This window comes from Dendrobates tinctorius, unplaced genomic scaffold (genome assembly GCF_039654945.1).
Source record: "Dendrobates tinctorius isolate UK_male_01 unplaced genomic scaffold, ASM3965494v1 ptg000211l, whole genome shotgun sequence".
Taxonomy (NCBI): domain Eukaryota; kingdom Metazoa; phylum Chordata; class Amphibia; order Anura; family Dendrobatidae; genus Dendrobates; species Dendrobates tinctorius.
The window spans coordinates 15,362,489-15,377,695 of record NW_027361878.1 but is presented as its reverse complement, the minus strand read 5'-3'; the positions used below and the strand labels follow the sequence as shown (position 1 = coordinate 15,377,695).

At 43.7% G+C, this 15,207-nt stretch overlaps 1 protein-coding gene across 2 annotated transcripts in view; it reads right to left on the bottom strand.

The window, feature by feature from the left end:
- PPP2R5B (protein phosphatase 2 regulatory subunit B'beta) overlaps positions 1 to 14,399 on the bottom strand; it is a 166,279-nt gene extending 151,880 nt beyond the window's left edge. The window contains exons 1-2 of one of the 2 annotated variants that reach the window (XM_073554479.1): positions 13,343 to 14,399; positions 12,215 to 12,556 (exon numbers count right to left, since the gene is read on the bottom strand). In XM_073554479.1, the coding sequence (XP_073410580.1) occupies positions 12,215 to 12,407 (193 nt within the window). In that variant the 5' untranslated portion in view covers positions 12,408 to 12,556; positions 13,343 to 14,399. The remainder of the gene's footprint in view (positions 1 to 12,214; positions 12,557 to 13,342) is intronic. The other variant, XM_073554480.1, reaches the window with a different exon arrangement.
- Positions 14,400 to 15,207: the final 808 nt, after the last annotated feature.

Below are 15,207 nucleotides of genomic sequence, written 5' to 3'. Positions count from 1 at the left end.
TATAGCGCAGTGAATTGCCGGCTTTTCTAAAAGACACCGGGTGCGTATTTCTCGCAAGTCACACGTGTGGTCCGTGTGTAATCCGTATTTTTTGCGCACCCATAGACCTGCATTGGCGTATTACGGGCGTAGTACGCTGACAATCGCAGCATGCTGCGATTGGCACGGAGCCTAGAATACAGATGAGAAATATACGGCTGGTGCGAGTGACCCCATAGAGAATCATTGGTCCGTGTCTAATGCGTGCTTTTAGCTCCTCTCACTTGGCCGTATTCCTCGCCAGTGTGACCCCGGCCATACACATAGAATCGCACTCAATCGCGCGATCCATATGCAAAAAAAATAAAATGCACTTAGAATACACATGTTGGAGCAGGAGAGGTAGCTCAGTTGGAGATCATTTGGTGCATAGCCTCTATACTCCACTACCAAAAAAGAACACCTGGTTGGAGAGGAGAGCAGTGGGAACCTTTAAATGTGGGGGCTGCTCTTTCTGTGGTTTTATTGGAGTTGGGAAAGAATTTTCCAGTGTCTCGATGGTAGACTTTATCAAAGTAGACACTTTGCCAATTGTAAGACCAGTGGAGTTGTTTATCTTTTTATAGATGCTCCTGTCCACTAAACTATGTTGGCAAAACAAAGAGAGAATTAAGGAGACAAATTGGTGATCATCTGGGTGATATTCGTTATGCCAGAGATACTCCAATCTCTAGACACATTAGGGATGGACATCAGGGAGATCTGAACTCCTTCTCTTTTAGTGTCATTGAGGTCATTTTACCGTCAGTACGTAGAGGTGATTGGGACAAAAAGATCCTACAAAAGGAATTAAAATGGATCTATAGACTAGATAGTGTCCCCAAAGGGTCTAAATAAACAAATGCAAAAACAATCCAAGATAGGGCTATTTACTAGTTCTCTGTCAAGAACAATCTAGGTAGCTTACTACAGGTCATCATAAGAAGAAATAAGAAATCCTTTTTCCATCTGAAATCAAGCCAAGAAGATTTATATTAGATATCTCTTCTCTTTCTCACCTACCTTTTAACTCCTTATCACACACCTGCACTATAGGGCCCTATAGGGTTAGCAGGGTAAACCGTCGTGGAGTGGGGGGGCCAATTGCGCAGGTCCTAGGGCTCCAACCTCCGCTGTTAGGTAGGGATAACTAGTCAGTGTAGGGACAGGCACCTCCCAGTGGTGATCATTTCTATGGTATGATGCATTTTTGATAATTAAAAGTTTTTTGAATAAAGTTTGAAGTTTTAGCAGAGACATTAGGCTAGTTTCACACTAGCGTTTATGAGCGCAGCGACGGCCTGCGCACGGCTGCCGCTAAGCCCCGCCCCCTGCCGCGCCTCCGCCGGTAGCTCCGCCCACCGGCGCATGACGCTGCATGCGCCCTGCGTCCCCAATCTTTATCACAGGGGGCGCAGGCCGTGCGCAGTATGCGTTTGGCGGCGCATGCGTCCTTTTGACGGTGCGCCGACCTGCGCCAAACGCAACCTGCTGCAGTTTGGTTGCGTCGGCGCACCGTCAAAAAGGCGCATGCGCCGCCAAACGAATACTGTGCACGGCCTGCGCCCCCTGTGATAAAGATAGGGGACGCAGGGCGCATGCAGCGTCATGCGCCGGTGGGCGGAGCTACCGGCGGGGGCGCGGCAGGGGCAGGGCTTAGCGGCGGCCGTGCGCAGGCCGTCGCTGCGCTCATAAACGCTAGTGTGAAACTAGCCTTAGAGATACTGTGAAATTCCTGCAGTGACAGGTAGCTGATGATGGGACAGTAGTAGTCCCATCATCAGACTACTGTTTTCAAGTGTAAAAAAAACAAAACACATATACAGTACATACTCACTAAACAGTTTATCCTCGACGCCCTCGATAACTTGTAAAAAAAAATAATAAAGCAATAGTATACTCCCTGTTCCGACGTAATCCATGTAATAACAATTGTCCCACGACGATCTCCCGTGGAGAGCTGTCACATCGGCAGATGTGACCACTCTCCAGGGGCTCTGGTGATACAAAGACGGCAGGTATCCTCCCGCAGTGGATCACTCTACCGTCAGAGGTCACTGGAACACATGCTGTGACTTGTGGCACTGGTGTGTGGGAAAATTCTCACATAGCAGTGCCGTAAAGTGAGAGCATGAACTCCAGTGAACCCTCTGTCAGTGTATCACTGGAGGCCCTATAGAGAGGTCACATCTTCTGATGCGACAGGTCTATAGGGGAGATCGTCATGGGATGCTCGTTATTAAATCGATTACGTCGGAGCTGGGAGTACACTGTTGATTTATTATTTTATTTTTTTACAGGTGATCGAGGGCGTTGCATGGATTAGCAGAACAATAAAGATGGGAAACGGTGTTTAGTGTTTTATGTCATTAAAATACTTTATTCTGGTTGTGTGTTTATTTAACTCTTTTGCAACTATAGGATTAGTAATGGATAGGTATCTTATTGACACCTCTTTATTACTAAGCCGGGTTTGATGTCACCTTACAATACAAAGGTGACATCAACCCCACAAATATTACCCATATGCCACCGCTACAGGGCAGTGGGAAGAGAGAGGCTAAGTGCTGGAATTGGCGCATCTTGGAGATGCATGGGGCATATCTAAGATGCGCCAATTCTGGCACCTCTGGGGTGGCTGTGAGCTGCTGTTTGTAGCCAGGGGGGCCCAATATCCATAGCTTCTTCCTAGGCTAATATCAGCCCTCAGCTGTTTGCATAACCTTTTCTGGCTATTAATTATAGGGAGACCTCACGTCCCTTTTTTTGGGGGGGGTCCCCCTATTTTAATAGCCAGTAAAGGCTAAATATACAGCTGCAGGCTGATAATCATAGCCTGGAAAGATCCATGGGTATGAACCCCTTCCTAGGCTATAAACATCGGCCCGCTGTCGCTGGCTTTCCCTCTCTGACGCAGAAAATTGCACGGGAGCCCACGGCATTTTTTTTTTTTCAATTTTTTTTAAATTAAACAGATATTGTGTTTAAGACCGGGGTCACACTTGCGAGAAACTCACATGAGTCTCGCATCTCAATACCCGGCACTGCCGCTAGCACTCGGGACCGGAGTGTGTGGCTGCATGTATTTCTATGCAGCTGAACGCTCTGGTCCGAGTGCCGACGGCAGTGCCGGGTACTGAGGTGCGAGACTCGTGCGAGTTTCTCGCAAGTGTGACCCAGACTTAACACAGATTTTGTGTGTGCGTCTTTATTTAACTCTTTATGTACAATTTGCAGAGGGAAAGTATAGTAGAAACATGTCACCACTTCTGTAGTTTTCACCCATTTCTGATTTTGGTTTACATATACTGAGGTAAAAAACCTGAACAAATACTCAACAGCTACATAGCTTCTATAAAGGGTTAAGGCCATGTTCACACGTTCAGTATTTGGTCAGTATTTGTAAGCCAATACCAGGAGTGGAAAAATCAGAGGAAAAATATAATAGAAACACGTCACTACTTCTGTATTTACCCCCCACTCCTGGTTTGGGCTTCCAAATACTGATGTAAAATACTGACCAAATACTGAATGTGTGCTCGTGATCTTAACCATTTATAGAAGCTGCTAGATGGAGGTCTGATTCTATCGCATCGGGCGGGCGGTAATGTCACGATGGGGGCAGGCTTTGCAGTGATGAGAATCTGCCCCCCCATGTGCTCACCCACCTATCCACTCTTTCTTTCCCCATGTGTTGACTTCTCTCGTCTGTGCTCTCTTAACGAAAGTTCATTTAAAAAATTGTCTGTGTCTGACCGTGTACAGAACATACCACAGCTCCTGGGCAGGGGAGGAAGCAAAAGACAATACTAACATTACAGCAGGAGATCGCAGAGGATTTTGTGAGGTAAAATATTGTTTAAAAACAGTCAGTGAATTACAGTGTGTCTGTAAAGTCATGGTGCACTTTTGACAGGGGTTCTGTCAAGCCATGGCCACCATGATCCCCGGATCTGATGCCCTTAGTCTTTTAATTTTGTGGATATATGAAGCAACATGTGTACTTTGAACGTATCAATGACATTAATCACTTAAAACAGAATCACAGACATTATTCACTAGACGTTACAACCAGACGTCCTCCTTACCCGTGTGTGGCAAGAACTTCACTATCGTTTGGATGTGTGTAGGGCAACAACTGGAGCCCACATCAAACTGCACTGAATAGGTATGAAACTGGGAGAGGATTTCTTTTATTTGGAGCAGATTTCACATTTCTATAGTTTTTGTTGCTTTCCAGTGACTGGTCAAAAGTGCACCATGACTTAACGGAGACCCTGTATTTTACCTCATAAAATGAATCCTCTGTGATCTCCTGCTGTAATGTCAGTATTGTCGTTTGCTTTCTCCCCTGCCCAGGAGATGTGGAATGCTCCGCACACGGTCAGACACAGACAATTTTTAAAATGAACTTTCTTTCGTGGGAAGACCCCTTTAATGTGATCGGCTTCCTCTGCCTGTAGACACGTTGCGCACCTGCCGCCGAGATAAGCCGAATGATTCACTGCGCCTGCGCAGAATTCGCACAGGTGCAGTAAATCAGACTGCCGCCATCTTTGTGCAGACAGATAGCAGAGGTCACATTAAAACTGCGCATGCGTTCCTCCTGTACAAAGATGGCGGCGGTCAGTGAATCATTCAGCTGATCCCGGCGGCGTGTTCGCGATGGTGTTCCGCTGGTGGTACCGGTCCGTGCAAGAGACGGCATAGGGCGTATACAGTGTGTGTGTGTGGTGCGTACGGCGTATACAATGTGTGTGTGTATGGCGTATACAGTGTGTATGGCGCATACGGCATATACAGTGTGTGTATGGTGCGACGGTGTTTCGCTAGTGGTACCCCGCAAGAGGCTGATACCGCCAGCAGTTTCCATATTGAGACACCCATCACTTTGGTGTTCCAATATGGCGGTCGGTGAACTTCCGCCACGTGGAATTCTGGGATCTGGACACATCTGGACAGAACAGGATGTGAAGACATTACAAGGTAAGTATTTATTAGACTAGATGAAGTCCCAATGCTATTGCATCGGGAGGGTGGTAATATCACGATGGGGGCAGGTTTTGCAGCGTTGAGAATCCCCCATGTGCTCACCCACCTATCCACTCTCTCTTTCCCCATGTGCTGACTTCTCCTGTCTGTGCTCTCTTCTTTGACCTGTCTACCCCATGTGCTATCCCCCTTGTCTGCTGTCTCTCTCCTTCCTGTGCTGTGTTCTCCCCTCATGTGCTGTCCCATTTGAGCTGTCTCCCCCTGTGCTCTGTCTCTCTCACCCCTGTGTCTGACCATGTACAGAACATTTCGCAGTTCCTGGGCAGGGGAGGAAGCAAAAGACAATACTGACATTACAGCAGGAGATCGCAGAGGATACATTTTGTGAGGTAAAATATTGTCTAAAAACAGTCAGTGAAATATTTTACCTCACAAAATGTATCCTCTGCCATCCCCTGCTGTAATGTCAGTATTGTCTTTGGCTTCCTCCCCTGCCCAGGAGATGTGGTATGCTCCATATACGGTTAGACACAGACAATTTTTAAAATTAACTTTCGTTCGTGGGAAAACCCCTTTAATGTGACCGGCTTCCTCTGCTTGTGGACATGTCGCGCATCTGCCACTGGGATCAGCCGAATTATTCACTTCGCCTGCGGAATTCGTTCAGGCGCAGTGCGACGGTGTTCCACTGGTGGTACTGCGCAAGAGGCTGCGTGTGAGTGTGTGTGTGTGGTGTGTACGGCATATAGAGTGTGTGTGTGTGGTGCGACGGTGTTCCACTGGTGGTACCGTGCAAGAGGCTACGTGTGAGTGTGTGTGGTGTGTACGGCATATAGAGTGTGTATGTGTGGTGTGACGGTGTTCCGCTGGTGATACCGCTCAATAGGTTGGTATCAGCAGCACTTTCCATATTGAGACACCCATCACTTGGGTGTTCCAATATGGCAGTCGTTGAACTTCCTCCACTTGGAATTCTGGGATACGGTGACATCTGAACAGAACAGGAAATGAAAACATTACAAGGCAATTATATAAATAGATGTGGCTTTTCCAGTTTTGTTCATTTTTATACCTTAGTATTTGTAAACCAAAACTAGAAATGGGTGAAAAATACAGAAGTGGTGACATCTTTTTATTATACTTTTCCTCTGTTTCTCTCCTGGTCTTGCTTACAAATACTGAGGTAAAAACCTCAGCAAATACTGAATGTGTGAACGTGGCCTTAGAAAGACATTTCAGAACTTTATCATGTATAGACTGATGCCTTTATAAGTGGACAATACATGAAGCAAAAATATCAGCCAAGCCTAAATGAGATGGGAAACCTCTGAGATTGCAGGACACTCGCCTGCTGAAGAAACATGCACAACAGGGGCCGGAGGTGGCGAGCACCCGCCGACAGCAACGACTATTTCAAGTCTGCATGAGCCAATAATAGTCTGTTCTATTCTGCACTATTTTTTAAGTACTGCCTCCATTTTGGCTATATTATGGAGGCTGGGGGCATGCTATAGGGGGTCTCGCACCCAACACTATGGAGCGCACCACTGCTTCTTTTTTCCTGCCTTGTCTACGCCATAACTATCCACTGTCTGTCTATCTTATCTGTTCGGGGTATCCATCTGTCTACGTCAAGCAGCCACGGATATAAAAAAAGAAGAAAACCTAATATAGCATAGACTGTATGACGCGGTTAGTGTTTTATTTCATTTCCTGAGTGGCTGGATAATGATTTGCTGACAGCAGAAAGAAATGAGTGCAAGATGAGCGTAGAACATTACACAGGGGAATAGGTGAATGGAAAGAAGGGGGGACGGGAAATTTGGAGTCAGAGAAGGAAGGAGGGGGTTGGTTTCAAAGCAGGAAAAATGTAGAAGAGACATGTTTATTAGAGGGAGATAAAGGGAAAGATGAGAGACATTGTGCAGCAATGGAGAGAGACTGGAAGATGCAAGGCAGAATTAGGAGACATACGACATGGAGAGATACACATGGGAGACAGCCCACAGAGGCTGTAACCAAGGACACCCACAGAGCGCCTCTGTCACCATATGCCTCAATCACAAAACTCAGCTCCATCCCCGAGCCAAGAACATGGGGAAAAATAACATAATACACTAAATAATGACAAGTAAGCACAAATAATCATTGATGATTAAATAACTGGTAAGATTTTGCATCTGTGTAAACCTTCTACAATATCTTGAATATCATCATGTAGGGTTTCCTGAATGTTGTAATGGGAGTGACATGACCCCCTTCATGATCATGTAACATGTCATATGGGAGTATGAGGTATATGGAGCTGAAACCGCTCTACATACAGTGGGAGCTGGCTGTGTTACACAGCCAGCATCTGCATCTAACAGAACAGCAGTGATCAGAGCAAGCTCCGACCGCAGCTGTTTAATAATGGAAATGCCACTGTCAATCAATTATAGCAGTAGTTAACTGGTACAACCTCAATGCATGACTATTTTGGCACTTATACTGTATACACTCCTCACCCTTGAAATGAGGCATATATATATATATATATATATATATATATATATGACAGTGTGCCAGGACAGGGGGAGAAGGAGGAGTGCCAAGTTCGCAGTCTTTTCCTTATGTGCGTAGACTGTTACTGTCAGTCATCAGTGCCTGATTTGATTGGCTTCTGAACTTATTGTGGTAGAAAAAAAGAACAAAGCGACCAGCCTATGAATAGGGAACACCACATGTATGAGTAAAAAATGTATGAAGTTTATTGAATACATCCAACACAGACATGGAATAACACAGACTCCATAAAAACATTTAAAAACATGTGGAAAAGTGGCATATCAAATCATGAAATAATGATATGATAAACCTCCCACATCAACAGACCCCACAGACAATGTATGAATGAGCACTATAAAGTGTCTAATGAGGAACAGTCTCTAAAACAAACAAATGAAAAAAGGCATTAAACATGAAAAATCAAAATGCCTGACTGGTTTGGAAATAGAACTATTTCACAGCACCATGAATATATTAAGCACATATGAAACCCCTGAACTGGCATCTATGTACTCACTGATGTAGTTAATGAGCACACACTCCTGTGGACTGCATATAACAAAAAAAAAAAAAAAAAAAAGTTGAGCAGATGAATAAAAGAATGGAAAAATATCAAAAGCCCATATGGGACAGCAGTACTAATGCCCTTGCACCTCTAATAAGGTTGTTGCAGACATACAGACCACAAATGGCAGAGACAATGAAGGCAGAAAAGGTCAAATAAACCAAAGCTCCATAATATGCCAGTGCATATGAAAAATAAAGTGCCTGGTGCTTCTGTGGGATGAGCGTGCGGGGGGAGCAAACCCCATGCGTATCGCCACCAGAAAGTGGCTTTCTCAAGGGAGAAATAATTGTACTTATTGTGGTGTCACAAGTACCGCACAAGTATCCCATCTATAGTGTGCCCTTAAAACTGCAACACGAAAAAGAGTTATAGAAATTGTGGGATCGATGGACATGTTACTGATATGCAAATGATTTATTCAGTATGAACGCCACATGCAGAAATTCCCGCACTTACAGCGTTGGCTCCGATCACTGAGGTTATTAATGGTCGTCTGAGGAATGTTCTGCTGTACTGAATGCACTTGGGCAAATTATCAAGATCCGCTGCTGGCAGCTCCCTTTTCACTTACCAATCAATGATGTCCCAGATGTGAACAATTGGAGACAAGTCAGGAGACACTGAACGCCATGGTAGCATGTTTTCTCACGCCACCACTCTTAAAGTCTTTCATTATGCAGCAGGGCGGTAATGATGGTTCATTTTACTCAGCAATCAGTTCCACTTTGTTTTTCCTTTTTTCATACGCGATGATAGCCAGAGATTGGTCTCGAGACCACATTGGCAACACCATTCTTCACAAGAGAAAGTCACACCAGTCCTACTTTCAGGATTATGATGTTCAGTGGCGTAATGTAAGGCAGCCGGATCCTTGAGCCTTCATTCCAGGATACAAACTAACCAATATTGCATTGATTTAATGGTGGAACCATGTACACAATGTGTCCCAGGAGCCATTTTCCAGCATGACAATACCAGGCTGCGTAATGCTGTTGCTACCTTGAGCAGCCTGCTTGGCCAAAACGTTTTACCATGGCTGCAGCATCTCTGGACTTGTCTTCCATCGAGCACATCTGTAATGTCATTGGTCAGTGATCTCACAGGAGCTGCCAGCAGCAGATCTTGATGATTTGCCAAAGTGCATTTAGAACATTTCACAGACAACCATTAATAACTTTACTGATAGCAGCCAAGGATGTAAATATATCATATTGAATAAATCAAGATGTTTTGAAAATTTAATTTCCACTTTTTTATCATTTGCATATCAATAACATTTCTATCCATCATGTGGTTTTCATAATTCTACAACTTTTCCACAAGAATGCTTACTGGCTGTTGTAAATCTTATAATTCAACATTAAAGTGTTTGTTCAGCCCCTTTAATTTCGTTATGAATAGTATAAAATAACAAAGTGGTGCTCACCTTGCCCATCTCCGTCCTCTAATGTGCTGCCTCCTGCCCTTATCCACCGCCAGTTTTTGTACCACGGTCTGCAGCAATGGCGTTTAAACATGGACACGGAAACGCCAACATGGAAGCAGCGAGGGATTAGTATCATTAGAATTATTCCTTCTAGTTTATATCCATTTATGTTTTTTAAAAAAAAATGTCTACAAACTGGACAATCCCTAAAACTCCTCCAAATCCTGTGGATATACAATGAAATAGTCAGCAAGGTGTATTAAAACATTAGTGGGCCAGTTGTGGTCACAGACCATATAGACCTCAGTGGCTGAAGTAAAAATTAATAAATAAAAAAAAAAATTAAAGTAGTTAACTTACTTTTGTATTAAAAAAAATTGATTATATAATCAATAATTATTAATAGAAAATTAAAAAATGCTGCACCTTCCCTTTTAAAAAGTGCTGGAAACACATAGTAATCACAAGCTCAGTCGAGAGCTACAATCCTTCCTGACAGTTTCCAGTTAACGGAAGATATTTTTTTCTTAATTGAAGAGTAAAGAAGAGCTGTAAAATAATAATATGGCAACAATGCTAATTATTATAGATAGGATATGAATAGTTATAAAAATATGCTTATATTCCTCTTTTTTGCCAGCAGACAAGTAGCACATGGAAACTATATATACTGCTCAAAAAATAAAGGGAACACTAAACAATACATTGTATTGTTTAGTGTTCCCTTTATTTTTTTGCAGTATATATATAGTGGGCCATTTATAAAGTTGGAATCCAAAATGGCCAACTTCAAAATGGCTGCCATGGTCACCACCCTTATTGAAAAGTTTTCCCCCTCCCATATACTAATGTGCCACAAACAAGAAGTTGATATCACCAACCATTCCCATTTAATTTAGGTGTATCCATATACATGGCCCACCCTGTAGATATATCTATAAATCTAAACATATATTTTGTCAGGATGCAGCTTGGGTCTCTGTACTGTAAATGAAGAAGGAAGGCATGCTGTGCTTTGTAGTATGTGCATCCTCATTGTGCATGCACTCCGCTAGAGATGATGCTCTGCCATGCAGCACACATTAATATTTAACATCAGGACAGGGTGGTGTATGGAATACGTAACAATGAATGCTCTGCATTATATAAGAATACTACGGCCTTCCATTGCACATACTGCATAGTGGATCGCTTTTCCCAGAAGACCGTGTGGGAAAAGGAAAGAGAAATGGGATAAAAGGCAGGATGTTCCCAGAAAGGCATAAAAGATGATAATGTCATCTGAGCCGTTTGGGCTATTGATCTGAGGATCAGCATCATGGAGAGTGAAGGAGGGGCAGAGAGGATGGATGAGCTAGAAAGGGGGAGAGAAGCAAAATTGATACGAGGGTGGGAGCATAAAATGGCCAAGAGGACAAGGGCTGAAACTCACAGATGGAATTAAAGGGTGTAAACAAATCAATTCTGGGGTGATAATATTTGTTTCAATTGGGTCAAAATTGTGCAAAACTGATTAGGACAGGAAAATACCAGGGATGGACAGGAGCGGCATACCATTGACGCAACCTCTGCAGCCGCACTGGGGCCCAAAAGGTAAGGGGGCCACTACGGCCTCCAAAGCAGATGCAATTTTGCATTATGATGAGCTATTAGACTGCAAAGGGCCCATATATTGTTCTTGCAGTGGGGCTCTGTTCTAGCTGTGTGCGCCAATGGGGGCGAACATACCATTGGTGCAATCTGTGCAGCCACACAGGGGCTCAAGAGGCCACTTCTTCCAAAGTAGGTGGAATTATATATTCTGATGAGCTATTGCGCTGCAAAGGTTCCCCCATATATTCTTGCACATGGGCTCCCTTCTGTATGTGTCCACCCCAGGAAAATACAGCAATTAATGCAAACTTATGGACAGATGTAGAAAAGTAGACCATGTGAGTCACTGGTGAGTAGTGGTCTGCGGCAGTCATAGTTTGCACACGTGCGGCAGACTGGGTTATGTTGTGCTGATGACTTGTAATAGACAGATGTAGTGAAGCTCAGCTATTTAGCACTAACTACCATGATACTATGCAAGTCTATAGCTTTACGCCAGGTTCAGATGATCGTATGGAAAACAATTGATAATTTGGACACAATTAGCTCCATGTGCTAGAATAGGTGCAAGAGTTACCGGTACCTTTTATTGCATACACTATTTTGATCCATAAACCAGGTGCGGACATATCAATGGTGCAACTTGTGCAGACGGCCCAATAGGTAAGGGGGCTCATATTCACCTCCAAAGCATGTGGAATTATGCTTTATGATGCACTATGGGACTGCAAAGGGCCCATAAATTGTTCTTGCAGACGGACCCTCTCCTGTCTGTGTCCACCAGTGCCATAAATAAACCCTCAAGACCACTAGTATATTGGTTACAACTGGCTCATCTGCTGTCCACCTGTGGTTTGTTGTGTACCTTATTCATCTGATCAAGCGCTGATCCTAACACAAGGAGACATCATCATGCACAAATGATGCAACCCAGGACACAGCTTTGCTACATCTTTATCCCACAGGATCTCAAAAGGGCTGGACCTCCAAGGAGAGCAGGAGAGCATCCATTTTTGCATAGCCCAACACTAGCTATAGGACCTTAAGTTAATTTTCAAAGACTTGCTTACCTTTCAAAGGAGGTAAGGGTGTTAGCTCTTGTTGCTTGCTCTGGTAGCGGAACTGAGAAGAGCTGTGTGATCTTCGTTGACGGGAGCGAGGAAGAGTACGACGGGAAAATCCATCTACCTTGTCAGCCGCTAGGACAGGGGAAAGGCCCGGGGAAGATGGACTGGTGGGGGTAATGGGAAGTTTGGTCTCCATTAGTATGTTCAAGGCAGCAGCAGGAGGAAGATGTTGGTGGTTGTTAGCGCTGCTGAAGATGATGGCCACACACTGGGGAATTATTAGTAATCTAGGCCCATGTGGGTCCTAGTGGAAGCAGGATCACCCATGGGCAGCAGATGAAGAAGCTGAGAAAAAGAAATAAAAGATATGATTAAAATACATATGTAGAAAAAAACAAGAAATAATAGAAAGTAAGAAAATGTAATTAAGTCACAGTGCAGAGAATGGATGTCTAGAAATCATGAACGATGGCTAGTAACTCAGTGGTAATATATGCTGAAATAACGAGAGAAATACATAAAATTGGGCAATTTGATCTAAACATGCAAGATAAAGGCTGGGTCATTGCCGATTCATCGCCAACAGTTTTGAAGATACTGCAGCAAAATTACCCATTACTTGCAAAGGCAGCAACAAAAATGAAGTCCTATCATGTGTATGTATCTTACATCTAGATCTATATGTATTTATGTAGTGCCTATCACATTGACAAACTTCCCTTGGACCAGTTCCAGACATCGCTGGTCTACACACCCTGGAATGGTCACCATCAACCCCTAAAGTCTGAAATCCCTGCCATATACTGCAGTTAGTGCCAACATTATGAAGACACCATGTTGCATATATTCCTGATAGTTTTTGTCAGAGTCCAATCTGCAAACCATAAAATATGAAAAAATACATAAAACATCTCCCAAGAACCTAGAATTCAGTTCAAGACAAAGAAGGCTCCTACTATTTCGAGATTATGAATGGTTCCATGCCAGGCAGACACTTGCATCTTAAAACAGTTATTAAAAAAAGTATGAAATTTTCAGAGTAGATTTCTACACCTTTTCCCAAATTTAATCTTCAATAAACCCCATGTGTTGATATCCCCCGTTTCCCAATATCAGGGGCACAAAACTTACAGCTGCAGCTTTGCCTAAAGGCTCTTGCTTTAATAATAATTCACCTTCTCGTCTCAATCTTTGCATGTAATCTGCATCCAAAGTCTTAACTAATCAATGGAGTCTAGGCCACAAGCGGGATGAAAATCAAATTTACAGTTGAACGATATCCAGATTGCCCGGCCCAAATGGCCCACGGTGGAAAAGCCAAGTGATTTACGCCTCTTCCCGAGAATTGTAGAAGTAGATCCTTCAAGGGTCCATGGATGATTCCTGCACCATTCAGTCTCTGCCCAATTCCTTCCCGATGTATGGGTTGACTTTACTCTGCGGTCTATGGGGTTAATAATATATCCTCAGGCTATACACCGCTTTCTATATTCCAGAGATTGAAATCCTCTCTAGGATGTGGAGAGAGCAATGTATGTAAGAGCCGAGCAGGATCCGGAAAAATAATATATTCAGGAAATTAATATTGGCAGCCGGTATGGTGTGCAGAACCAATGCATTCCGAATTTTTCTTTTTTTTCCTTCTTTTTTTGGAAAAAAAAATTCTGTATTAACCCTTTAATCTTCTATGAACCAGGATCAATAGGAATAAATGAAAGAATGTTAGGTAGGAATCACCTTTTCCCTTCAAGCTTCCCTGTGGGATCAGGTGGAGGAGCGTCAAATAATTCTAGCATTGCATTAAAAAATGATCCGCAGACCCGTAATTAGAATAAATTCTGCAGGATTGGTAATTATGGAAGGAGCCGGCACAGCTGAGACCATCCGCAGTGAATAGGATCCTAGCTTTAGGTTTTCCTCCTTTATGGGATTTTGCATAGGCCCCTGTGACCCTCCTTTCTGTCAACCTGTCCTTGATCCATAGAAGCCGTCTTCACGTGAATTGTAAGATCTGCAGTTTCCTTGTCTCTGGATATTAGGCAGATGCAATGATTGCATGGAATTAGGAGGATTTCCCAGTTTTTTTTTCTCTCCTCCAATATCAGCAGCCTTGTTTTATCTCTCGCTGCAGGATCAGTACAATGACAAAACCCAAACCTATTCCTACCCCCCCTGCACTTCTCCCAAATGTCATGTGACCATGAATGAGCTGGAGATTGGCCTTTTAATAATAGGGTCTGCGTCACTGCTGGGGGGTGATGTCACTTCTCTATAAAACCATTGGTTGCAGTCATGCTGGATTTAAAGGGACAGCTGCCTGTGCAGTAGTGCTGGGAGGAACAAGAGTGTGGAGATGATATATGTATACGGCGGAAATATGACTGTAGCTAAATGTATCACATACTCTATAGCAATAGCTGTATCTGAACTAGGTATTTACATGATAAATAAGAATATATATATATGTATCTAATATATAAAGCTCAAGTGTGTGTATGTATGTATGTATGTCCGGGATAGGCATCCGCACCGTCGCAGCTACAGCCACAAAATTTGGCACAGTCACACGTCTGAACCCTGAGAGTGTCCTAGGCTATGTTGTGAGGCAAAATTTTAACCCTGCGCATTCCAATTCACCAAACAATTTTGCCCCTATCTACATAATGGGGAAAAAGCGTGTGTGTATCAAGCCCCGCCCCTCATTATGATGTCATAATGGTTGCCATGGCGACGCTGATGTCATCGTAGGTTGCAAGCCCCGCCGCTCATTATGATGTCCTAATGGTTGACTATGGGATGGAGGATGTGTGATGGGTATATGCAGGGGCGTATCTAGGCTTTCTGGCACCCGGGGCAAGAATCCGGTTCGGCGCCCCCCCCCCCCGCCCAAGTACATATGCGACTTGCACACTTAGCCATGTACCCACGAGCTGCTCTCCGTAATGCTCTCAATGTTCAGTAAAAAACTGAGAGAAGCAGGAAGAGAAGTTCCGTGT